At 39.0% G+C, this 25095-nt stretch overlaps 4 protein-coding genes across 5 annotated transcripts in view; 2 read left to right on the top strand and 2 right to left on the bottom strand.

The window, feature by feature from the left end:
• Nucleotides 1–4450, bottom strand: part of yif1a (Yip1 interacting factor homolog A (S. cerevisiae)) — an 8931-nt gene extending 4481 nt beyond the window's left edge. The window contains 8 exon segments of the mRNA XM_028589289.1: nt 1–3; nt 82–141; nt 230–308; nt 975–1079; nt 2276–2517; nt 3672–3723; nt 4178–4259; nt 4344–4450. The exon segment at nt 1–3 is cut by the window's left edge and continues 175 nt beyond it. Of these exon segments, the coding sequence (XP_028445090.1) occupies nt 1–3; nt 82–141; nt 230–308; nt 975–1079; nt 2276–2517; nt 3672–3702 (520 nt within the window). The 5' untranslated portion in view covers nt 3703–3723; nt 4178–4259; nt 4344–4450.
• Nucleotides 4451–9134: 4684 nt separating this feature from the next.
• On the top strand, nt 9135–12757 carry fosl1a (FOS like 1, AP-1 transcription factor subunit a). Of its 2 annotated transcripts, none has more exons than XM_028589700.1 (4): nt 9135–9577; nt 9961–10209; nt 11281–11388; nt 11482–12757. In XM_028589700.1, exons 1-4 carry the CDS (start codon nt 9467–9469, stop codon nt 12019–12021), a joined length of 1008 nt encoding a protein of 335 aa, XP_028445501.1. In that variant the 5' UTR covers nt 9135–9466; the 3' UTR covers nt 12022–12757. The 2 variants fall into 2 exon arrangements, with proteins under 2 accessions (XP_028445501.1, XP_028445500.1); XM_028589699.1 differs by having other exon boundaries at nt 9958–10209.
• A 1012-nt stretch (nt 12758–13769) lies between these two features.
• On the bottom strand, nt 13770–16269 carry ccdc85b (coiled-coil domain containing 85B). The gene has a single exon (XM_028589729.1). The coding sequence runs from the start codon at nt 15642–15644 to the stop codon at nt 15042–15044; it is 603 nt and encodes a 200-aa protein (XP_028445530.1). The 5' UTR covers nt 15645–16269; the 3' UTR covers nt 13770–15041.
• A 2722-nt stretch (nt 16270–18991) lies between these two features.
• Nucleotides 18992–24126, top strand: fibpa (fibroblast growth factor (acidic) intracellular binding protein a). The gene is made up of 11 exons (XM_028589649.1): nt 18992–19378; nt 19510–19594; nt 20753–20951; nt 21213–21339; nt 21681–21781; nt 21946–22079; nt 22621–22729; nt 22847–22910; nt 22996–23082; nt 23214–23311; nt 23815–24126. The coding sequence occupies exons 2-11, from the start codon at nt 19510–19512 to the stop codon at nt 23882–23884; spliced, it is 1074 nt and encodes a 357-aa protein (XP_028445450.1). The 5' UTR covers nt 18992–19378; the 3' UTR covers nt 23885–24126.
• The last annotated feature ends 969 nt before the right edge of the window (nt 24127–25095 follow it).

The following is a 25095-nucleotide window of genomic DNA, read 5'->3' as shown; positions in this document are numbered from 1 at the left end:
ACACTCCTTATTAACTTAATGGATTCAAAAAATATTTAATGTGAGTCATAAAGTAAATTTAGATAAGGAATAATAGCTCACCGTTTTTTTGAATGCCGAGGGCCATTCCAGCAAGTAAAATGTAGGTAATGAAAGCCATTGCTTAAAAGAGAAAACGTACACTTAATACATTATACAGGCATCACACAATGCTCTGCTATTGATAATACTGTATTTATAGAAAACTTACTCGGTATGTAAAGATCCGGTGCATTCACATCCTGTCTTGGAGTCAGTGGAGTGTCCCTATGGTAACGTACTTCCCAATCCTACCAAGAACACACAAGTACAGTATGAATCACCCTGCAGTCTAATAGTGTTATATGCAAATTATGCCTTTTTTTTCCACCTGAAAGGTCTACTACTTAGCTTACATGATCAAAAAATTGGTTTAGACTAACTATATTAAAAAAAGTTAATTGACATGTGATAAGATTAAAGCTCAATGATAAATTAGGAGTATCAGAGGTAGTAGATTTTAATTAAGAATGGAGTAAATACTGAGTAAAGTTTTACACTTAACACAAAATAACAGTGTTGGAAAAGTACATTAGGATAGGTGCCTCTTTAGACGGCTGTTTTGTGTCCCTGGTCTTGTAAGGTGAGTTTGCACTCTGTACAGTTCGTACATCATCAGGGCACAGAATGTTTGGAGTGCTGATATAATTTACAATCTCAATAAGTTGTGTACTTGGTGTATACAGTGTGTTTTTATAACAGCACTGGCAATCACAGCATTCAGATGTTCATAAATAAAGTTGAAGGTGTGATTAAGTGGCTGATTATCTTGTTTGCATGGTTAAAATGGGATAAGTTGGTGAAAATATGACACCAGGGAAAACTATCAAGCAGGTTATGCACGCTATTAAAATGTTTTGTGTAGTCCTGTACGTGGATGTAGGACAAAGTCTGATTGGATGAATGGCACTGATTACCTGATGTGTGTAAGGGAACATGAGGATCATAAGTTTCTTCAATACATATCTTGTGTCGACGGCAAAGAAGTATTTCAGCTTGTTCACAGACATGAATCTGCTGATCTGAAAGGCAAAGGAAGGGCAAACATTAAATTGACAGATGAAGAGTGTCAAAGTTAATAAATACAGTTGATTCATAGTCATTTTAAAAGGGGACATATTTCAGTATTCAGTTTCATACTTGTGTTTTGGGTTTCAAATGTTAATATGCTTTAATGTAAAAAAAAAAAAACACATTATTTTCCTCATACTGTCTGTCTGAACATACCTGTATTCACCCTGTCTAAAACGCTCCGTTTAAGCGTAGTTGTGACATCACAACTGTACGGAAGTCTGTGTGCATATCTTTCTGGATTGAGCGTTTTGATACTTTTACAGTATTTATATAGCACCGCAACCTGCTTTATTATTTTTTTTTAAAGATATGGAAATCTCACTTTTTACAATATGGGACCTTTAAAGAAGACTGTGGCTGCCCTCAAGAATGTGCATCACTTCGCACCTGAACATCCACCTGTGTATCAAAGTTACCAAACCAGTAGAACAACATCAGGTTTAATTATGTGCTAACCACAGGCTATACATTTCTGGGTGTGGAAATTTATCAAATATTATTATATATTAGAAAGCGTACCAGAAAATGGTCTGCTTGATTAAAAACCTGTCCACTAACAATGCCACATCTTAGACATTAAAGTTAATTAAATTGTGAAAAGCTCTTGGTGTGACTAATATTAGGCAAAGTGCATTGGAGAGTAGCTGAAAAGCAGAAATGTATTAGACTGCTTCTGGAGAGTGACCATGTCAATGAAAGAACACATCCGTGTGTTTCTCTAGCTTGAAAAACTTCAAATAATGAACTTCTTAAAAGTCAATTTCTGGGACAAAAATTATATTAAATGGCATAAAAAACTTGCATGAAGGAAAACGTTTGATTTTTCACAGCTGTAAAGAAAATTGTTGTATATTACAGCTGTAAAGAAAATTGAAAAACTTCAAAACCTGGTAAAAGTGTGTATGGGTCTGTTAACTTGTGATTGAATCACACAAGACACATTTTTGTGAGAGGTTTAAAGTGTAATGGACAATTCTGCTTTAAACCTGTAGGGGGACAGAAGCAGGAAAAGTTCTCTAGTGTTGCTTTAAAGTTGTGCCAATTGCCCAATCTAGGCCTTGACCTTTTTTATACGTTACCATCCCCGCATACAGTAGCAGATCATATCTTAAGGAACCCCATACATATCATGGCATTTCCTTACCTCTTTGTTCACCATATCTTTTCCTTGGTTGGCTAATGAGGAGCCATACATCATTGCAGCGTTGGCCATTGGGTCAGCAAACAGGTCAGGTCCAGCACCTCCTTGCATGTTATTTGAGGGTCCTGCCATATTGTACCCAGGAGTATAGTATCCTTGACTGTTCATTGCTGGTGCTGCAGAGCTGGTGTCATCAAACAGGACAGAATCTGCTGTGGGGGGAGCTGCACGAGCTCTCGGTTTAGCTGTGGAAAAGATGGACACAACGGAGTAAATGGAGGGCATTTGAATTTATATTAAAGTGACATTGTTGATATTTCATGGAATAACAAGCTTATTAGCCACATTATCAAATATAAACATACACTGAAATCCACCCTATTGTTTAATCACTTAAGACATTCCAACCATATAAAGTATTTCCCCAAGTAAGAGAGAAACAATACTCTGATGAACAAGATAACATGAGGACATTGTTAAATGGATAGTTCTGATCTTTTGAAGTTGGGTTGTATGAGGTACTTATCCATAGTCAGTGTACTACCTACATCACATGGTAGTCGGCATGTCCCCAGTTTGGAGAAACAGACCAGAGTACCGATACCGAAGCAAAGCAATTAACTAATGTGGACGAAGCCAGGTGCAAAAGCGTATTTTAACCGCCTAAAAAAAAAACAAATCAGTTAAGGTGTACGCTATATTTAGAATATTTTCACCACTTTACCTTGCCGTAGGACAGCCCTTTCCTTTCCACTGAAGTCTCCCTCTGCAAAAGTTATTCTTTTGTATACTCCGGTTCATAAATGTATAATTGTGTCCATAGTGAACTGCAACATGTTTGGAGGCTGTAGTTTGTGGTGCTGTTAAATTGTATTGTCTTATTGTTCACAGTAAAATCTTAATCGTGCGGTTTGTTTACATATGTACAAACTTATATCTGTACATTGTAGTCAAATATTTATGTTAACCTTGTTTTTAGCCATATGTCTATTTCTGTGTAGGTACTTTGAGAGAAACAAAAAGCTGCAGTCACATCCTTGTATATTCACGGTTCACACTTACTAGGCCATTAAAGCTGATTCTGATTGTACTGACTGGTGTCTCTAATATTTTGTCCACCCCATTTATATCAACTAGGGTAAACATTATAACCCGAATGCAGGTAATTTATTCAAGTACTGGTATATAAGACTGCATTAGTTTCACTTAGGTGTACCTAATAAACTGGGATACTTGAGTGTAACGTTAGTTAGATCACCAGTCTTGACAGCAGTTTGTTGAGCTCTGTGTCTAGCTCTAGTAAGAAAATAGGAAGTAGAAAAACTATGGGCGGATATTTTGCAAGGTTTTACAGAAAGGATAAGTTATGGTAAAACACGGTGATTCATTTTCCACTTACTTGCTCGGTACCCCTGATGTGGCAAGTCCATTATGACGTTCACTGACGTTAGCTTAAAAAAAACATTGACACGTTAGCTAACGTTACATTTTATTTTATTGAACGCTTAACATTGGTTAGTTAGCTAACGCTACATTGATTTATATTTGGTCAGAGAGCTAGCTGATTAAAACACTGTGGTGTTATACCACAGCTTACACTGATAGCTTTAAATTAGGTAACGTTACATGACATCAGTAAGACGCTAGCTTGCAACACTATTTATGCTATCTAACCTACGTATAAACGTATTATAAAACGTGTACCACTGCTGCTAACGTTACCAGTTAATGCTAGCTACCTAGCTAGACGAGCTAAGTTAATAACATCATATTTTAAAAACTCGGTGCAGCCGCACAGGTGATAAACACGTATTCAACAGTGGCATTTCAAATGTCCACGCAGTTTGTCTGATGGATAATGTTCTGATCATGAAGTAGCTAAATAACGGGCAGAAGAGCACTTACCTGCACAGCTAGCTACGTGGCTACCAGACTGGCTCGGCGGATCCCACCCATGATCCACTGCGGTTGGTTGACTTCAGTGTGCCTGCGTGGCAGAAAACGATGTTAGTACACAAACCATGAAAGTACACAGGCTACCAATGCACAGAGCGAAGTGTGTAAATCTTACTTTCCTTACTGTTTCCTAATATCGATGTTTAACTGTCTGTTTGGGATAGCAGGTAAAGTTACATTTCAACTTTAAGGAGCCACCTATTTTTTCATAAAAAGACCACCTACGCCATTTTTATCATTACAGATTAATGGATGAAGTCCAGATAGATTTAAAAAAGTAAAACATCAAGTAGCCTACATTTAAAGTAGGCTACTCTACTTAGTTGTGTTTTTTTCTTTTCACTCCACTATATTTTAGGTAAATATTGTAGGCCAACTTTATGTGTAGCCTACACATATGTACAATATTTACCTAAAATATTGTACAAATATATCAAATTCCCCACTCGCCCCATCCTGGGCGGTCCTCTTCCTTCAAGCTTTGGTCCTCTACCAGAGGCCTGGGAGACTGAGGATTCTGTGCAGTATCTTAGCTGTTCCTAGGACTGCGCTCTTCTGGACAGAGATCTCAAATGTTGTTCCTGGAATTTGCTGGAGCCACTTTCCCACTTTGGGGGTTATAGCCCCAAGTGCTCCGATAACCACTGGTACCACTATTGCCTTCACTTACCACATATTCTAGCTCCTCTCTAAGCCCTTGGTATTTTTCAAGCTTCTCGTGTTTCTTCTTCTTGATGTTGCTGTCGCTTGGGATTGCTACATCTATCATACTACCTTCTTCTGCTGTTTGTCGACCACCACGATATCCATCACCCATTTATCAGTCTGGAAGTCCCACAGGATCTTAGGACTGTCATTCTCTGCCACCTTTGGAGGTGCCTCCCATTTTAACCTTGGGACTTCCAGCCCATAATCTGCACAGATGTTCCTCTACACTATGCCAGCCACTTGGTTATGGCGTTTCAGGTGTGCCGTACCTGCCTGCATTTTACACCCCGTTGTTATGTGTTGGACTGTCTCGGGCATCGTTACACAGCCTGCACCTTAGGTCCTGTCTGGTATGGTAGACCCCGGGCTCTATTGATCTTGTGCTCAGAGCTTGTTCTTGTGCTGCCATGATTAGTGCCTATGTGCTATCTTTCAGACCAGTCTTTTCCAGCCACTGGTATGATTTCTCAATATCAGCCACTTCTTCTAACTGTCGTTGGTACATGCCCTGCAGGGGCTTGTCTTTCCATGATGGTTCCTCCTCCCCCCTGCCTCCTCATCACCGGGTTTCTGCTGCCTGAGATATTCACTTAGCAGGTTATCACTTGGGTCCATCTTCCTGATGTAGGCTACTCCTGGTTCTTTGTTGTTTCGTCCTGGATAGTGGCTCTGACGCTCCTCCTAGTCCTCGACCACCATCCTTCCCTTGCTTGGTATAGACTTAGGGTGCTGGACTTGGGGTGAAACCCTCTATGCATTGTGAGGAGCTTTCTTATCTTGATATCAGTGGCTTCTATCTTATCCTTTGTCCAGGTTATTATACCAGCTGGGTATCTAATGACTGGCAGTGCAAATATGTTGATGGCTCGGACCTTGTTCTTACCATTCAGCTGGCTCTTCAGTTCAGGATCTGCCTTACTCTGTTTAGGTACTTGGCTGTGGCCGACTGCCTTGCAGCCTCCTCATGGATTCCATTTGCCTGTGGTATTCCAAGGTATTTGTAGCTGTCCTGAACATCAGCTATGTTGCTTCCTGGTAGTTCCACCCCTACATTTGTAACCATCTTACCTCTCTTTGATACCATCCGACCACATTTATCTAATCCGATGTAATTGCTGTAGAGCCTTGTGATGTGGATCAGTAAGTCAATGTCACACTCATAGTCACTCAGGGACAGAGCATCACCTTGGTATATGCCACACTTCATGTTAACTTGTGCGATTGTCGTCTTCCTCTTAATAAAAGAGTCATGTGTGTTAATGTTATACAGCTCCATTTTGGGATTCAACCCCTAAGGGTCCTGCTGAAGGACACACTGTTAGCCACGCCCTGAGCGGGATTCAAACTCCACCCTATCCAAGCCCTATCACGCCCCTAACCACACCCCGGCCGGAATTGAAAGCTGCCCTGGTTTTACTGCATGAAAGTCAATGGTGTATATATATATAAAATATATTTTTAAAAAAACATGATGAGTATATAAAACTTAAAACTATTAAACAGTAGTCTATATAATGCAGTTATACAATGAGCTCCATCTGGATAGTGCTACTTTCACTTTTACTTAACATTTGGTTGCTAATACTTCAATAGTTTTACTTACTATATTGATGTATTATACTTTTAAGGATTTGCACTTTTACCACCTCTACTGTAATGGACAGTTCTTCAGAATGACTTTTACTTCTATGAGTACATTTTACTGCTAATGCATCTACTTTAAAGATTTTAATGCCAAGCTGACACAAATTTATATATTATATAATATTTCCCACACCATTTACAGTATTTGGATTATAGTAATTTAATATTATTCACCGTATTATTCCAATTTAATTAAATTGATTATTAATTGATAGTATTACTAGTAGACTTGACATACATACAGTATATGAACATTACCATTACATCAACCATGAGCTACACAATCAGAACTGTCTTTGTACAGGCATGTGCAAAAGTACAGTACAATCACATTAAGATAATCTTAAATATGAATTGACAATCTGTGAATTTTAACACCCACTAAAACAAATACATTTAAGTGTGTGTGTGTGGCATGAGGATGCTGTTATGATGTGAAGCACATTAAGTGGGATGACTGCGTAAGTGGGTTGTGGGGAGTTTTTTTATGGTGAGTAACTGGTAATGGAATCTAAACTTCCTTTATCCCCTCTAGAAAATTGTTAACTTTTGTAGGAAAAAAATGTGGAGTTAAACAAAAAATAACAACTTACTCACACCCTAACTTGAAAATATACATAAACTTTAAAACTTAAAGTTAAACTTAAAAAAAGAAAAAGAAAAATGTATTCACCAAAATGGTCTCTGATGAGCAGACATTTCCTTATCAAATAAGACATGAAAGAAACAGCTGGTGGATGAATGACGGTGTAATCAGGGGAAGGTGGCCAACATGTCGGGACATGTCACAATTAGAGACATTTCAAGTGTGGCATCATTGCATTCCTGAAGCTTTAGTCATCTGACACTCACCTTTACCCCATTTTCCCTTGATATGTAACCATCAACCACATAAAAAAATTTCTATGTAGATGAAGATCATTAATCTGCAAATTTTTCTTTTTCTTTTTCCTCCCCAAAAAAGGACAAACTGTCTTTGCAATTAAATTTAAACAATTGACAATCCTTATTCCTATGAGAAGAATTAGCAGTAATGTGAGACACTGGTGCATCAGCAGCTAGGAGAAATCATCCCTTGCCGGGAACTCTGTCCTTAGGGACTGCAAGGTCAGCAGCTGTTGTGACAGACTAAGCTTCCCAAATCTACAGCATGCAGTTTTTGAATCTTTACTAGGTGCTATATTGTGCTTGCGAGTAAAAAACAGTCGTTGAAACGGATGGTGGTATAATTGAGCAGCTTTGTGGCGATGCACTGACTCATCTCCACAGGCATGCATGCACATTGATGTGGTTTGTAAAGTGAGAGTGACTGCCAAAAATCTCAACAGAATTAGGCACATGCACCAGCTTTACCCACACTTTAAAATCTATTTCATAAGTGATCCTGTAGCTCATATGCAACCTTGAAATTCATGTCTGTTTTTCTCGTCATAAGAGTAACTCTCAGTCCTGACAGCTATGGGGAAAGAAAGAATAGGTGGAAATGGTTTACTTTTGTTATGTAAAAGTATTTATACTTTTGGAAGTATATTTGTAAGTCCACAATTTCATGTTAACATATTAGTAAGTTTTACTTTTAATTCATTAATTAATTAATGAATACAAATGTTTTCATAATTTCAAGATTTTTGTGGTTCTAAGTTAACTTAACTTGAAATTGATAAAATTAATTAGCCTAATATTAAGTTAATGATATTCATTAAAACCCTGATGTTTTACATTTAAATTTAAATTCAGTAATTTGACATGAGAATTTACTTACTACTTATTATTTAAATAGTATAGGCCTACTTAAATCACAAACAAACAGCAAACAACCAAACAGTATAAAATCATAAACAAACTCCCCATAAGCATTGGAAATGGAAAAAACAGTGTGCTTATTTGTGGTGATAAAGAGAAAACTAATCAGAATATCCTTTATTGGACAAGTATGAGGAATGTAACTGTGGTGTTTTACATTGCTCTCAATGACATGACAATGACTTAAACAGAAATAGACAGAAATGGACATGCAGCTAAGAACAGGACAACAAAGCTGAACAAATAAAGGTAGAATAAACAGGACTGTTTTGTAAGCCTACACAAGTATGTGAAAAAATAGCTATAGCCTAAATAAAAAAAACACCAATGGCCAACGAGAATAAAATAAATCTGCTTTTATTTTGTAATTTCATTAAGTTAAATAGTGATAAACTTGTTAAAACGAGTCAAGTGTTATTCTATTAATTTTGCTTGTTGGAATTGTAATGATCACATCAAATAGTGTTCTTATCTGTATAGACAAAAAGGTAAAATAAAATAAAGGTATATTTACAGTAAAGTACAATTTATGTAACCATACTTTTTTTACTTTTTACTTTGCCCAAGTATATTATGCAAGTGACTGTACTTCCACTGAAGTAGGAAATTGTAGTAGTAGTTTCTGTGTGAGGAATCCCGTGTGCTACTCCGAGGAGGAAACTCTCACCATATATGGTCAATGACGTCCTATGCCTGGTTGATCCGTGCGAGGTTCCAGACAACCCGTAAATACAGAGGGGCGTGGTGATCCTATAGTGCCGCTTTACAAATTTACAACCTCACAATCATTCCCAGACTTTGGCTTTTACATGTATGACTAAGGACGAGAGGATGTACTGAAAGTCGTTTTTGGAAGATTTAAGGCAACTTGAAAAAAAGCGAGGCAATATTTTGTTTCTTGTTCCCCCTTGAAGACATACCCATTTGGACTCGACCGATTTGACCGATTTACCGCAATAAAGTGGGTTTACCCAGAGTTTGAATTGACACACGAGATTCATCTGAAAGTACTTTCGTGGGACCTGAAGACTTTTTACTGAAGCCTCCGCTGGATTAAGTCTTCTTTTCATTTAAACAGAAAGGATGTATCGAAACTTTGGGAGTCAAGGGAGAGGCAATCCGGCGTACACAGGCAGCGTCTCTGGGTCAAACCCCCAGGGAAGCACCAGCACTTCAACCACAGAGCAGGAGCAGGTTGGTACTCTCATTAAACTAAGCTACAGGTTATCCCAGGCAGTTTGAGGTAAAATCGGTAAAAAAAAAAGAATGTAAACTAAACTGTAAAAGTTTTAAAAAGTTGTGAATTTCAAGCTTCATTAAAGTACTACACCTGTAATGCTGTTAATGTCACATCATGTGTCATTTTTGTGTAGTTATAGGCCTTATACTGTATGTAATAAGTCAAACTCAACATATATTAACAAACATGATAATCTTCATCATTAGTTATGTTCAGTTTTATTTTAATGAATTTGAACTAGACCTCAGAAACCATGCGTTTGTTATTGATCCCATTACAGTAGCCTACTTCAACTAACTTTTTCCACATTTTTCTTTTTAATCTATTCTTCCAGAAGTTTACAATGGCTGGCAGCAGTCAGTTTGTACCAAGCCTCAATGCCATCACAACCAACCAGGACCTGCAGTGGTTGGTCCAGCCCTCCCTCATGCATCCATCGGGCCCTTCACAATCTCCAGTACCTCCCTACCCAACCTTCTCAGGGGCCCGGCCTCTGGGTCCACCACCTTCCCATTTTCTCAGACCAGGGGTCATAAGAGCAGCTGCAAACACTACTGCTTCAACAAGGCGCAGGAATGATGAACATGTAAGAAAGTTGTCCTTAAATCACAGAGTCTGAAACTTGATGAACATATATGAACTGGTATAGTGATATAGACACTGGTAATTGTGGATTGTGGATTGCTGTTTGAAAAGTGAGATTTGTCAACCTGAGAGAAGATAAAAAAGCTCTCTTGGGAGTCATATTTTCCCTAGAGGGGATGCAGATAGTGAGATGTGGACAGTAACTCAATCATTTCTGTGTAACTAGTGTGTAATATCCTGTAAATACTCTCTGTGTCATTTTCTAAAGACTTACAGTACATGTCAGATGAATCCATTTAGACATAGGGTAAGATAAAGAGATTTAATTTAATACATTATTTAAATAAGTTTAAAAAAAGGAAAATTTGCTCTTCAGAGACAAACACACTGTTAATGTTCTTTAATGGTGTTTACTATGAGTCGATGTTGACTCAGTGAAATGATGCAAAGATCTGCTTTTTGTTAGCACAGCAATGTTATGTGTCAAAACAAGATATCATAGATGTTAAAGTGACCCAGTTCAACGGAACTTTAACCTTCACCACTACATTGGTTTTTTTGGTTTTGCCATTGGCGCACCTTTGCACACATCCTCGTTGCAGTTTTGTTCTTGAAGTTGTAATTTCATGGTACAGGAAGTAGACTGTCATGTGACTCACAGGGCAAGTCATGTTCTGTGACTCACACCTGAGTCACTGCTGGGGTCTGAGCGTGACTCATCACCCTGAAAGGGCGGGAAATATTGGATCAACAGCAATTATTCAGTAGGGTGCTGGATGAAGTCAGAGTTAGGGTGTTACAAAGGTACTAAAGCAGACATTTCAAAATCATTCAACCGCCATTACTGTGATGACTCAGTGCACACACATGGTGGTAGTATTTCTCATTTGTCATGTAGTCTATGGTGGCCTCCCAACACGTCACCCCATACATTTGATAGTTTGAGTTTGTTGACCAAAGCAAGAAAGTTTCACAATCTAATTTAAGACATTAAATGGGGTTTAGAGTTTTAACCTGTCAGGTTAACCTATTTTATGTATTTTAAACTTTATTCTTCTCTCTCTCATCAAAGTTATCCCAGGAGGAGATAGAGAGACGTAGAGTAAGAAGGGAGCGGAATAAACTGGCAGCAGCAAAATGTCGCAATCGCCGCCGGGAGCTGACAGACACACTGCAAAATGTGAGTGAACATTGTACATTTGTCATAACATTAATACTTACAATATATATGAATTAACATATGTCTGTCTTTCTCTGCTTTCCCCTGGTGTAGGAGACTGACCAACTGGAGGATGAAAAGTCCAATTTACAGAAGGAAATAGCTAAATTAGAAAAGGAGAAAGAAAAGCTTGAGCTGGTCCTGGAGGCTCACCGTCCCATTTGTAAAATAGAGGAATCAGATTCGGATTCAGACACAAATCCATCAAATTCCTCTTTGGGAGGCATTAAACTTGAGCCACAGGATTTCAGCAGACCTGGACCCTCAACCAAACTACCAAGAAAGATGGAGAAGCCTAAACCAAAGATAACCATCACCACCAACCCTGTGAAATCGACTGGATCTGCTGTTGCCACTGAATCAGAGTCTCTCCACACCCCGGTTCTCACATCCTTCACGGCTGGTATGGTTTTCACCTACCCCTCTGCTTCTTTAGACACCAGCGCCTCCATCACATCCCATGCTACAACACATCAGGGAAACATCAACCAGTCTCAAGCCCCAGAGCCCTGTGGGATAGCTCATCGCCGTAGCAGCAGCAGTGGAGACCAATCGGATCACTCCCTGCACTCCCCAACCATCCTCACTCTGTGATTGACGGCCATGTCATCCTGGAAATACACTAATGCTCATTTCATCATGTGTGATCAAAAGAATCTGTGGGAAACATGAAAGAAATGAAGATGATGATAACCATTTCAAAAGGAGCTGCGTGCATCTGCTTCATTTCTTCTCTTTAGAAAGTTGATTCTTTACTTAGATAATATGCAAATTAGTGGCACTATAAGGATATGAATGTTACACTCTTTTTAGTATTGATATAATATAAAGTTTTTATATTCCTCATTTTGAAACCTATCAAGTAGAATGAGTATGTTTGAGGTTGATTATGAAAGCATTGCATGCAGAATTATAGAATTCTACAAGCTTTCTAAAACTAACTGATAACTCCATCAAATAATATATTTATACCGTTAATTCAGTATAATATTTCATTTAATGACTTTGTTACATTGTCATGTTATGTAACACTTTATAAATGTCCTCACCAAGGGAAATACAGTACTTATAAATAAATTGTCTTTATTTTTTATGAATATTTTAAGAATCCTAATATTGTCTATGCAAATTATTGACCACTAAGGCTGGGCCGTAGGAGTTAATATAGATTATATCATCACATATTTATTTTTTAAGAGTGTAATATATTGCTGTTAACATTTTTATTGTCTCTGACAAATGAACTGTTTTGGTGGGCAGTGCCTTACTTTGATCTTTTGTCAAAGCTGTACTACTTCACAGACAATAAAGAGCAAAGGTTCATAACAATGTGAAATTTGTGACGGTGTAATATTATTCTTATTGTTATTAAAAACAAACAGGAGGATATGATTAGACTGAAATGCATCTTAAAAACAACACATTAATCAAATTCAATTGAGCATAAATCATTTAAACTGTAAAAAAATGTTTGTGAACGCCGAGACACCAGAATAACCCAAACTGAAACATTAATACTGTAGGACTGACTGATTATTTTTTTTGGCATTTAATCGACAAAAAATAAAGCTAAATATTTTTTGGTTGCAGCTTCTTCAATGTGAGGAATTGCCTTTGTTTAATTGTAAACTGAATATCTTTGTGTTTTGGACTGATGGTTGGGGGAAAAAACAAGCAATTTGAAGACATAACCTTTGACCCTGGGAAATTACAATGGCCGTATTTCTTTCCCATTTTTTTAAGATTTTATACATAAAACGACTAATGAAGAAAATAACTTATAATGAAAATAATCAACCCTTTTAGTGTCACTTAGTCAAAGGGTTGGATGACTGCAATATATATTGACACACTCTTATGACTGCTCTATACCCCTCAACTGTGAACACTGTGTTACTGTTACTCCATTTCCCAAAAATGAAGCAAATCTCTTGCTAATACATACATGGCTCAGAGGGCATTAGATTGCTGCGGTAAAATGGGGTTAGAGAGAGAACTAGAGATGGAATGAGAGTCAGATTGAGAGCTCGAGAGCATGAGGGAGAAGAAAATCAGTGTGTATGCTGCTGCCAAAGGCTGTCTGTGCATCACTAAGTGGCTAAAAGCATTACTGCTCTCTTCAACTCTCCAGACAGTGCAAATAGGGATCCAAAAATAAAACTGATGAACATCCATAAAGTCAGTCTGTGTGACATGACGGGAACATCAATCAAGTGCAGTTGGTTCAGACACGAAGGTCAAAACAAATGCAGAAATCAATCCTTCATTCTGCATCATGTAAATGTGTAAATGTTCATTTCTGCAAAGTCAAACACGCAAAGAAAGGTCAGAACAGCAGCACAAAGTGTCATACCCACTGTATTTAAAGCTCTTCAATGCACTACGAGCATAGCCCACCAATAAACAGCCAACGACAAAATAAATCTTTTCTAATCCATGTGCATTATCTATGATTTAAACTGAAATCGGTTAGTAATGCTAGTTAATACAGATAAATCAAGATAAAGAAGGGTCAAAGTTAAGAATATCCCTAATGTTACGGGGTAAATACAAAGCATGAGTTACAGAAGACAAAGCTGACGGTTGCCAACTTAAACAAACTCTGTGATATGCTAATTGAACATCAACAACAAAGTAATAAAAAAATGTAATAGAAGTGAATTTAAACAGCTTGGTTTAAAAATAATATAAATCATTAAAACTTGTAGACCTTCCAGTTTGATACAAAGAGTTTCCAGTTGGATTAAAAAAAAAAAAAAAAGTGACAGAACTTGTTCTAGCTTGTTCAGCTCTGAGTGAGGTCCAAGGACATCGATCATGTCTGATCCAAAACCTTAACACGTGTGCTGGCTCTGCCCCGGCTCTTGCACATTATGCACAGCAGCCCCACCTATACAGTAAACCTGAAGGGCCTTCACATCAGACTAGTTAACAGGCCTGTACAAATTGTGACAATCATCATGCACATATGGCACTCCAATCCTGTCCTGAGGAAGAGAGTGCATAAAATATTACACATTATTGGGCATCTAGCAAAAGCAAATATCAAATAGTTTCATTTTTCTTTTATCACAACTCATCTACTTCAGTGCTATTGGAATTCAGTGGACTAAATATGGCTCAAAACTGGATTGAAATGAATCTTTAGATCTATGATTTAAAGATCCATGGTAGCACTGTCCAGTGCAATAGAAAAAAGGCTTCTACCAGTGTAGGCTAGTCCAGTGCATGAGATAAATTTATATATGTGACCCACCATTTTGGTCCCATTTCTTTTTTCTTTTTTTTCAACAACAGACCACTGAAAAAAGAGAATTCTCCAAAACAGAGCAGTCATTAGAAAAAACACTGTAAAATTTAGATACATTTTCATCTAGCAAACATCTATTAAATGTCTTTGTAAAGTCCTGAAAATGTCTATAGTGGCGGATTCTTTGTCAAGTCAAAACCTAGTGACACACATAGTTGCAGCATTCAGAAAGCCCTAATGCTTTGCACCAAATTGATTTGTCTGACAAAGCTTCTGTGTCTCAGTTCTGTCAAACACATCACACCTAGTCTACAGATTCCTTATTTGAATCGGAGAAGCCCTGACTGCTGACATAAACCTGCCATCAGTCATCAGGTGAGCACACCAGGTGGAGCTGGTCTGGGCTTCCCACGCTGCCTGTGCTGGAGCTTCCGTCCCCCAGGTCCCGGGCCACCATGCAGGGCAGGTTGAGCTCAGTGGACCCTCCGGGGCTGGAGTCACTCCTGCTGACACACTCCTCCTCCAGGACCAGGCACAGCTCCTTCAGGTCTAAATTCTCCTTCACCAGCCCGTCCTGCATGCGCTCCAGGTCGGCGAGCTTTTTCAAGTAACCGCCCAGGTCCTCCCGCATCACTTTAGCTGCATGATGCCCAAACAGCTGCCATTCCCTGGCCAGCTTCTTCACTTTGAGCCGGTCGTCGTCCAGGAAGCAGCACAGGTCCCGCAGCTCCCCGTTTTCCTCCTGCAGGCGCTGGTTGATGACTTTCAGTTCCCTGATTTCAAGGAGGTGTCCCTGCAGCTGTTTATTTACCTCTTTTATCAGCCGTCCTCGCTGGATGAGAGCTGAGATTTTCTCCGACTCCTCTTTACGCAGCCGGCTCACCAGCTCCTCTTTGGAGCACGCCAGCAAATCCTCGTCAGACATCTTTGACAGCTCTCTATTTATTATCTCACCTTCGCTGCCCATTTTTTTTATTAAACACCTACACCTAGGGTACCTGAGAATATATTAAAAGCGCTGAGATGTAGCTGGATGCTTCAATGCTCAACACAGTCATCACATCCTCTTCCTCTGCATACAGTGTTTTCCAGATGTCATGTAGCCTATGCAATCACCGGAGGCCAAATCATTGCATAAACATGTGATTTCTTTATTTAGAGGGCTTTCTTTAGATGGACTTGAGTCCTAATTTGTGCTGAACCCAGTGTCTGTTCTCCGTGGAAGATGCCTTAATGAGGTCGTGTATGAAAATGCAGCGCAAACCTCCATTAATGTCAATCTGTCATCTTCTCAACAGCAGGCTGTGTTCTCCAAAGGCCTCCAACTGTCCTTATTTTACCTCCGCTCGCAGTATTTTGAAGGCAAAAGCCGCCCCGTGGACTCTTCTGTAGCCTACTGTATGTACAAAGGCCCGGTCGATCCACGGAGGCTTAATCCAGCAGCCTCGGATACACACCCAGCAGATGTTGAGATTTTACGTCGCTGGCATCGTCTCGTCAGGCTGTGCTCCGATCGCCTTGGCTGAATGAACACTGTTCCCCGTTAGCTGGAGGATGAGCCCGTACGGTACGGTGCAGCAGCTTTTTTTATTATTATTATTTTTTTTTTTACAAACGATTAATTCTTTAGATAAAAAAACAAACAAAATAAATCAAAATCCAATCTCGATCTCGCCCTTTATCCGTTCAAAATAAGTGCATCATCTCTGCTCATCCACTGGGGCTGGACTGTTACCACAACAATGTCCGCCTCCGCCACTTTCACGGCTGCGTGTCAAGTTGGAGAATTACCGAAAGTCAGTCTTTGCAGCCTTCAAAATAAAACTATTGACTCGTTACATTTTAATAAAAGAAGTGACACTATTGTATTTAACTACAATGTAGATTTGTTACTTCACGCAGTGTTTACTTTTATTGACGGTGTCTTCCTCGGGTTTCAGTGCAATCATGTTCCTCAACAACACTGGTTTTATTTTGGGTGATTTTTCACTTTTTATGATGACTGCTGCCTTGACACTTCGGTTCGACAGTAATCAGACATAGCCTATTTGTGGTTTCCTCTGAGGTTTACAGTGGCTAGTCGCATACCATACTTATGGCATGATAGTAAAAGGCAACATAGAATCGACCAGCTCAGTGATCCAGTAACAGACTCTGGCCATCTCAGCTACATTATGATTAGATTATGATTATGGGTTAAGATCTGCTCCATGTGCTCTCTCGGTGAGGAACGTGTGCGCCCCCATTTGGATTCAAAAACATACTTTTACCTTTATCATGCCTTGAAACAGAAACAACATGGATAAGCACAATCCAAACAGGGAATGAGTAAGGCCTGTGTGGAGCCACTTCCTCTGGGGTGGGGGTGGGGGTTCTGTTCATTTGAATGGCCTTATCCTCAAAACTGAAGACATTTCCAGATCTTGGCTATCGCCAAGTGTTTGCAAAACATGAAAGATGTCTGAATAGTCTCTAAATGCTTGGAGTTCACTACAAAGAAAGATGTACAGTACAATGCAGATATCATGAGTGACTCCTGGATGTAGGCCTACTCCTTTCTTTTCAATGAACACTGGCGGGTGTGACTGCAGGCTTTTTTTTCCATGGGTTTATGCTGAGGCATTCAGCCACATCCTTCCGCTCTCTGTCCCACCTCCATTGTTTCATTGAGGCCATAACAATGTAGGGTGTTAACCGTGCAAGGGGGAGCTGGGAATGGAATCAGGGTGTCATGTGGGGTTAGAAATGAGAGTATTGATGTGCAGTGAGAGATCCGACAAAACGACATGTTTTCCCTTATGTTGTGATTTTGAAGGACACATGCAGAAACACAGAAAGGGAGGGCGAGTTGAGGGATTTGCAGGGATTTATTAAGATTAATCGCCGGAGGAAAAGAGAGCAGAGTGTGTACACGCAGCTAAAGCACGAGGGCCTGGTGCTCACACAGAGGCCTATTTCTGATCTGAAAACATTTTAAAATAACTAATTAAGAGCAAAAATTGGAGGGCAAAGATCAACAACGGGCAACTGACCGGCTGACAAATGCGCTGCTTCTTACTTAAAATTAATGGTAGGCCTATTGTGTGTGAGTGATCTCCTTGCATCTCACCGTCCGTCACTTAAGGGTAGGCTACAGCTGGCAAGAAATATGCATCAGGAGCACTCGGGGATGTGACTCTGGTTTTGCCAATAGGGTCAATCCGGTAACGACCTATACGTTCAGAGTAGGCCCCAATAAAACAACCTGAGGTAGGCTAGTCCTATCAATTCAGCAAATATGATGAAACTGTTTAACATGCTTCCTATAGGCCCAACTACTGGAGGTCTGACAAATTACTGTATTATTAATACATTATCCCTAATTAAAATCAATTTCATTTAGTAACCTACAAAACGCTGTCCATCAGACCTTTTATTGATTCATGTTCTGTTAAATTGTTTCAGCAATTTGGGCCTGCACCGTATTCACTGGTCAGAAAAAAACCTTCTCGTAACACTTTCTAGTTTTATCAATAAATATTATTATTATTTATAATTTATGGGCGTTATTAGTCTCTTGCCACATTTTACCCATAAAGGATGAGAGACATCTGCTCTGGCTCTACTCAGAGTGATAGAGAACACAGCTCTACTGTGCCTGAAGCAGTGGAACAAGCTGAATGGCAACAGTCGAACGCAGAATGGTTGCTACACTGTTGCGATAATAGAACGTTGGAATGTTCAGTGTTGTTGCGAAGGCGACAAAAGCGGAAAAGGAACGCAGATAAATAATAATCATAGATATATGTTGAAGAAGCTCTGACAGAGGAGGTACTGGAAGTGGATAGTGGATGCTAGAACAAAGATGACTCTACCGCTATGATAGTTTCAAAATAAAAGCATAATTTCCACAAATAGGTTACTTGACAAAAAAATTACATTTTGTGGGAAACACATAATCCCACAAAAATCATTATGCATTCTGAGAAATAGGCTATGTGGTAATAAAATAAATTAAAATGTGTGCACGGATGCAGGTTTTGGTTTACACACACTAGCTGCGTCTTTTATTGGTAGGCTACTGCACAATAAATACTGCGTGTGAGAGCACTTCCTCTGGTCTGCACTTCAACAATATATGCACATTTATGAACATTAGCCTACAACAGTACACATTGAATAACACAAGTTCAACATAGCCAGAGGTAGGCTAAAAAAAATATTGAAATTAATTCGTTTTAAATATAATAAGACCGTTTTTAGCCATCTGCTAATCAAAAAAATATTTAATTAATTAATTATTTTTACAGTCTATGCTGCTTCTGTGACGTAACAAACCGGAAGTTAGAGTAGCATGACTGCTGTTGTTGACACTGAGCATCCATAGCGATACAGTAATGCTAACATTTGGTAGATGTTCGTGTTTTAAACCACGTCCGCTAATTACCTGATTTTGCCGTCTTGATAATTTGGTCTTAATTTACCGTTTGGTTGTCTGGTTGTCAGTTTTGTCTCCGCTGAAGCTGCAAACTTTGCGACGTAGCTAGCTTAATAGCATAATAGGCTAGCCTTTAATAGAGGTAACGTTGACGTCAGTTGGCTAATCAGGACGCCATGGAAAGAAGATTTAAGTTCCTCCAATAGAATTTAACAGTATATTTGCATTTCAGCTTTTATTGTAGCTTGGTGCTTGAAACTGGTTGGGACAACACTCAAAACAAGGTATAATGTGTGTGTTGGTACTTAAAATGGCGTTGAGCTAATCTGACAGCTGATTGTTGATGGCTACTTAAGATAAACAAACGTTAAACAACTCCTGACACACTTGCTTTTACTTCTTTGCTTCCACGCAGATGGCAGTGGAGCTGGATGTGTTCGTGGGTAACACCACTATCATGGATGAGGAGGTTTACCAGCTCTGGTTGGATGGATACACAGGTATTAGTCACACCACAGATTTATGGGTCTCTGGTCACAATGTACTCCAGGAGACATACTGATGTGTAGGGGTGCTTTTATTGAGTCCTGGTTTGTTGGAGTTATCTTACAAATATCCACACAGTGTTGGTTTTACTGGAGTTTGGTTAAAACACCATATAAAAATAGCAGTGGGGGTCAGGACCACCCAAGGGATCACAAGATAAATCTGAGGGGTCGTACAGTAAGATGATTAAAACATTGTAAATAAAGAAGAGCACATATTGCTGTCACACAATTGGATTTGGAATTGGAAAACACATAATGCAACCTACAATGAGCTGCACACATATTTGGCATTCTCATCAACATCTTGCACATAATGATGGAGTGGCAATTCAGTGCTGCTCTATGTTCACACCTAGCCTCGCATTGCCAGACCTATCTCCACAGCACTGCGGAGGAAGGTCTGGCCCTTCCACAAAACATTCCTGGATAGAAGAAAACCATGCTCTGGTTTATTGACATTTCTTTAAGCCATTCACAATTGTCTTGGGTGGCGCTAAGCTCTGGATGCAGCGAGTGTGGCTCTTTAAAATGGTTTCGGGAAGGAACTTGTTTAGATGAAAAATTTGTACTCTGCAAAGAAAACACCACATACAATATTAAATGAAGTTAACTGTTCACAAAGTAACATGAGCTATATACATTAGCTGGATAGCTGGATGGTTAAATGTAATTTGCTCTTACCAGTGGATCGCCTTGTGTATTTTGTCCATAGGACATCCCCACCAATCAGTCCCAAAACGTCCCAGTTAGAGAGTAAATGCCGTAAACACATTCTTTGTAAATCTTTACATCCATTCCCCGAACGAGCCAAGCAGGCCTGCCTTGGTGCACGATCCAAATTTTCCTTGAATCTTGCCATTTTCAGCCTGTAACATTGCTGAGAGGTTCCGGCTAATGCTGCTCGATCCGATCGGTGTTTAAAGTTAACCCAGGGAAAGCGGAAAGTGATTGACATCCGGCGGAACTTCTGCGGTCACCGGAACTATCCCCTAAATGAACCATCGTCGATATAGACTAAGTCACACCTATCCAGTAGCTTTAGTAGTAGGTGTTGTTACATGTAACTACAGCCATGGTTGGATCACCAAGCATGTATGATTTATCTGACAGTGAACGATGCAGTGAAGGTGCGAATGGAAGGAGGAGTGATGGAGGAGTGTGAGGCGAGTGCAGATGTTCTGCTGAGTGACACCATGGACCAGTACAGGACTTTCCAGATGTGTGAGCGTCTGCTGCACAGTCCATCCAAACTAGCCAACCAGCTACTGTTCCAGATCCCACCTAATCGACAAGCCATGCTCATAGAGAGGTGCAGTAATGATGCTCTCATTAATTCTCCTTCAATTATCTGACATGTTTCCAGTGTCTGTCATTGTCAACAATCAACGATTTATGTATTTTTCTATCTTTGGAATATGCCCCTTCCTTGAAACATGTTATTCTCCTGTCAAGGCAGATGTTACCATGGCATGTATTTGTTATTAAACACCACTACTTTATTTTTGTTTCTTGGCATAGTAAATGAGAATATATTATACTTACAAGTTTCCTCTTTTATCTTCTTGTTTAGATATTATGCTTTCGATGATGCATTTGTCCGTGAGGTCCTGGGAAAGAAACTCTCCAAAGGAACCAAGAAAGACTTGGATGATATCGGTGCCAAGACAGGTGTGACACTGAAGAGCTGCAGACGACAGGTTAGAGCATTCTGAACACCACGACTGTTCATCTAGTTTTTAAATTGTCTGGGTTCACTGTGTATCTGAGGAGTCTGCAGCAGTTTTAAAAGTTAATTTTAGTTGTGAAACTACCATGATTTGTTCCTGGTCCTGATCTGACTTTCAGTTTTGTACTGGCTATTGTATGCGATGCCTTGATTGACTAACTAACTTTATTGTAGTTGCTTTTTATTTATTTATTTTATTTGACAAGCTGAATTTCTGGAACTTTTTTAACATTTTATATTAACATCTTTTATTGTCTAATATATTTTTTTGTGCAGGTTTTATAAGTCTCCTGCATTGTGTTTTAATTTCAGTTTGACAACTTCAAACGTGTTTTTAAAGTTGTGGAAGAGCTAAAGGGACCCCTGGTGGAGAACATACGTCACCACTTCCTTCTTTCTGACAAGCTTGGAAGGTAGTCTGTGTGAAGAGCAGAGTACAATATTTATTTTCCAAAGCATTGGTATTGCTTCAGTTGTGTTTTGTTGTAGTTTTTATGATGAATTACTACATGGGTTTCTATTTTGTTTAACTAGTTCTTTTTGTTAGCTCCAATAATGCGTCTTCTGCTTATTTCAGGGATTATGCTGCCATTGTTTTTTTTGCCAACCATCGCTTTGAGACGGGAAAAAGAAAGCTGCAATATCTCACATTCCAGGACTTTGCTTTCTGTGCTGGGCAGCTTATCAGCAACTGGACCGTTGGGGCTGTTGGTGAGCCATTTGTCTTGTTTCCTTTGGCCGTTTGATGCCATTTTTATCTGAGATGTAAGGGACATGTATAACATTTAAATCAGCTATGTGACATATGAATCTCTAATCTTGAACTATCTTATTGTGTCTTAGTTTGAGGCTTACAAATAGATAAAACATTAGTGGTGAATCCAAGAACAACAAAAACAGAAAAAAAACATTGGAAACTGTGAGACAAAATATACAAAGGGCTTAAAATAAATTTCTCACATAAGAACAAAAGGTATGCTGTTGATGTTGGTTATTATACAATAAGGAACATTTGGAGCATTGCATCCTTCAGTGAGGCCCACTGACCACCAGAGGTTTCACCTTCAGGTTTTGCAGATCCTCATTAGAATGAAGATGAATTTAACTTAAGTTACCAATTAGTAAAGTTAACATTTTTAATTGGGTTAGGCAGAGTTGGATAATAATTCCAACAAAAATAATAAGCAAGGATAATAGTTCAAAACATCCTTTGAACGGATTTGACAGTGTCTGACTCGAGTTTGCTTTGTAGATAACATGGTGGAAGACATGGATGTGGATCTCGATAAAGAGTTTTTACAAGAGCTGAAAGAACTGAAGGTTTTAATCACTGACAAAGATCTGCTGGATCAACACAAAAGGTAACAGAAACACAAATTTTTGCTAATTACTGAACTTTTTACTAGCCTTTAATTACAATTTAATCCACACTCTCTTATTGACAATTTCTCTTTTTCCTTTCTCTCATCTCTGTTCAGTCTGGTGTGTACAGCACTCAGAGGAAAGACTAAAGCTTTTAATGAGATGGAGGCTAATTTCAAGGTGATACACCTCGATAATATCCAAAATGTAAAATGTCACCAACTTCTACAATGAAAGTAATATAATTATTTTCTTCTTCTTGTAGAATCTTTCCAGAGGCCTTGTCAACATTGCTGCAAAGTTAACCAACACAAAAGATGTCAGAGATTTCTTCATTGATCTTGTAGAGAAGGTGTGTACTTGAGTTATCCAGGTGTTTTAAGCAAAGGAAGATCATTCAACCTTTTTTTCTGAGGCTAGTTTTAAAGTCAGCCTTTGAGACGGTGTGATGTAACCTCACCTCCCCTCCTTTTTCCCCCCCAGTTTATTGAGCCATGTCGTTCAGACCGATGGACAGCTGCAGACATGAGACTCTACCTCACTCACTACAACAACTCTGCACACATACTTGACACATTCAAGTGAGTTAATGTGCTTTTATTTTGTAAAGCTTTTCAAGTAGAGTGTTATCAATTCCCAAGGGGGTGACCCATACTAAAAAAACTGGATTTTGTAGATCTATTTGAGAAAACTAACCAATAGACTGAATATTATATACATTTTGGCAGTCATTAACGCTGCTCAATCCTAAAGTTGTATGTTAAAATCCTCTCTAATATTGCCGTCTCAGTTCTACCAGTGGGTGTCACCCTATCTCGCCCCTGATTTCTTAAACTGTAGTTACCTTGTTTCTCATGCAAACACTCTGGAATGTAGTTAAGGGTTTACACAGCCCTGCACCACTACATGCTTAACAAAGAGATATTCATAAAAAGAAACATAGACACCCCCATTACACAAAGTTTGCCTGATTTAATCTCTTCACCCAGATTTCACAATTACAGTTTGTCATGAATCTTACAGTACCTCTTGCTTCATTTACTTATAGTTTGCTCTCTTTCTGTCTCTCCTTTCTGCCCCTCAGACATCAGGCTGTGTGGGACAGATACATGGTCGTCATCAAAAGCTGTATCTTCAAAATGTATCACGACTGAAGCATTTTTTTGCGGCTCGCCCCTCATTTCTCCACGCTCTTCCCTTGGTTTGTTTTCTGGCTGTTCCCCCCACTGAAGCCGTTATCTTAACCCTTTATTTTGTGCTTCCTCTGTTTCGTTTAGTCAGCGGTGATGACTTTTAAGGCCCATTATTGCTTTCAGCCTCCCTGTTTGCACCCATGTTCCCTGCAGTGTCTGTTAATTTGGTTTGTAAATAAAATTAACATATTTACATCAAAACATCATTCTGTTTTATCTGCTGTGTTATAGGGAAGAATCATTAACCCATTCCCGGGACAAGAGTTACTGATCTTGTGATTGTTGGATGGAGATAAAAGACAAAGAGAGAGAGACACAAATCATGTGCAAAAGTGAAGATGGCAGACCTGTAAAGCCCCACTTCATCACTCTAAACTGTATTAGTGTACGACCAGCAGATTAAATGCGTCATGGATTGAGACCTCTGCCCGTGTCTGTGTGTGGTCATGGGAATAAGGCACCAGCCAGGGGTTGGTCCAGCTCGGGGGTTGTCAGTGTGACTTTTAACAACATTCCCCATCAAGACAGCTGCCATCTCTACCACCACCCAGAAAGATTGGACATATAAACAATCTGAGGGGAAGTAAAGATATTTAAACCGAAGATTTACTTTGAAAAATCAGAAGAAAAAAACAAGATTTGCTCCCATATTGTTAAAAATAGAATACTTGCGAACTCTAAGCATATAAAAATGAGTATGTCAATAAATGAAATATTTGGTTGTAAACTTTAATGCATGCGATCATTCTGTAATGGGTGTTACATTTCTCAAAGTATCTTGGAATGATGCCTGCAATTATAGTAAGACGCTTTTATTTTGTTGGAAATACAAGTTGACTTTAAGCTGAGTCAGACTTAAACTAATATAAACTAAGGTGGGTTAAGCAACTTAACAGACTGCTAATTTTGCAAGGAAAATACTGCGGAAAAATTATTGTGCAATAATGGATTAATCATGTACAAACAGCGCAGCAAAGTTGGTCAAGAATTATGATAGTATTTTATTTTCTCTATTTCATCCCATAAAAAATAGTCTATTCTGAGAAATAAGTTAACAGGTTTTTTCCAAATAGGTCTCCACTCTCTCTCTCTTCCACGCTCTAATTTTTGTCCACATTCCATTAACTTCTCTCTCCCCGGCTATAAATATCCTGCATGTCAGATTGGACGAG

This window comes from Perca flavescens, chromosome 10 (assembly GCF_004354835.1).
Source record: "Perca flavescens isolate YP-PL-M2 chromosome 10, PFLA_1.0, whole genome shotgun sequence".
In the NCBI taxonomy this organism is placed as follows: domain Eukaryota; kingdom Metazoa; phylum Chordata; class Actinopteri; order Perciformes; family Percidae; genus Perca; species Perca flavescens.
This window is presented reverse-complemented; position numbering and strand designations above follow the sequence as displayed.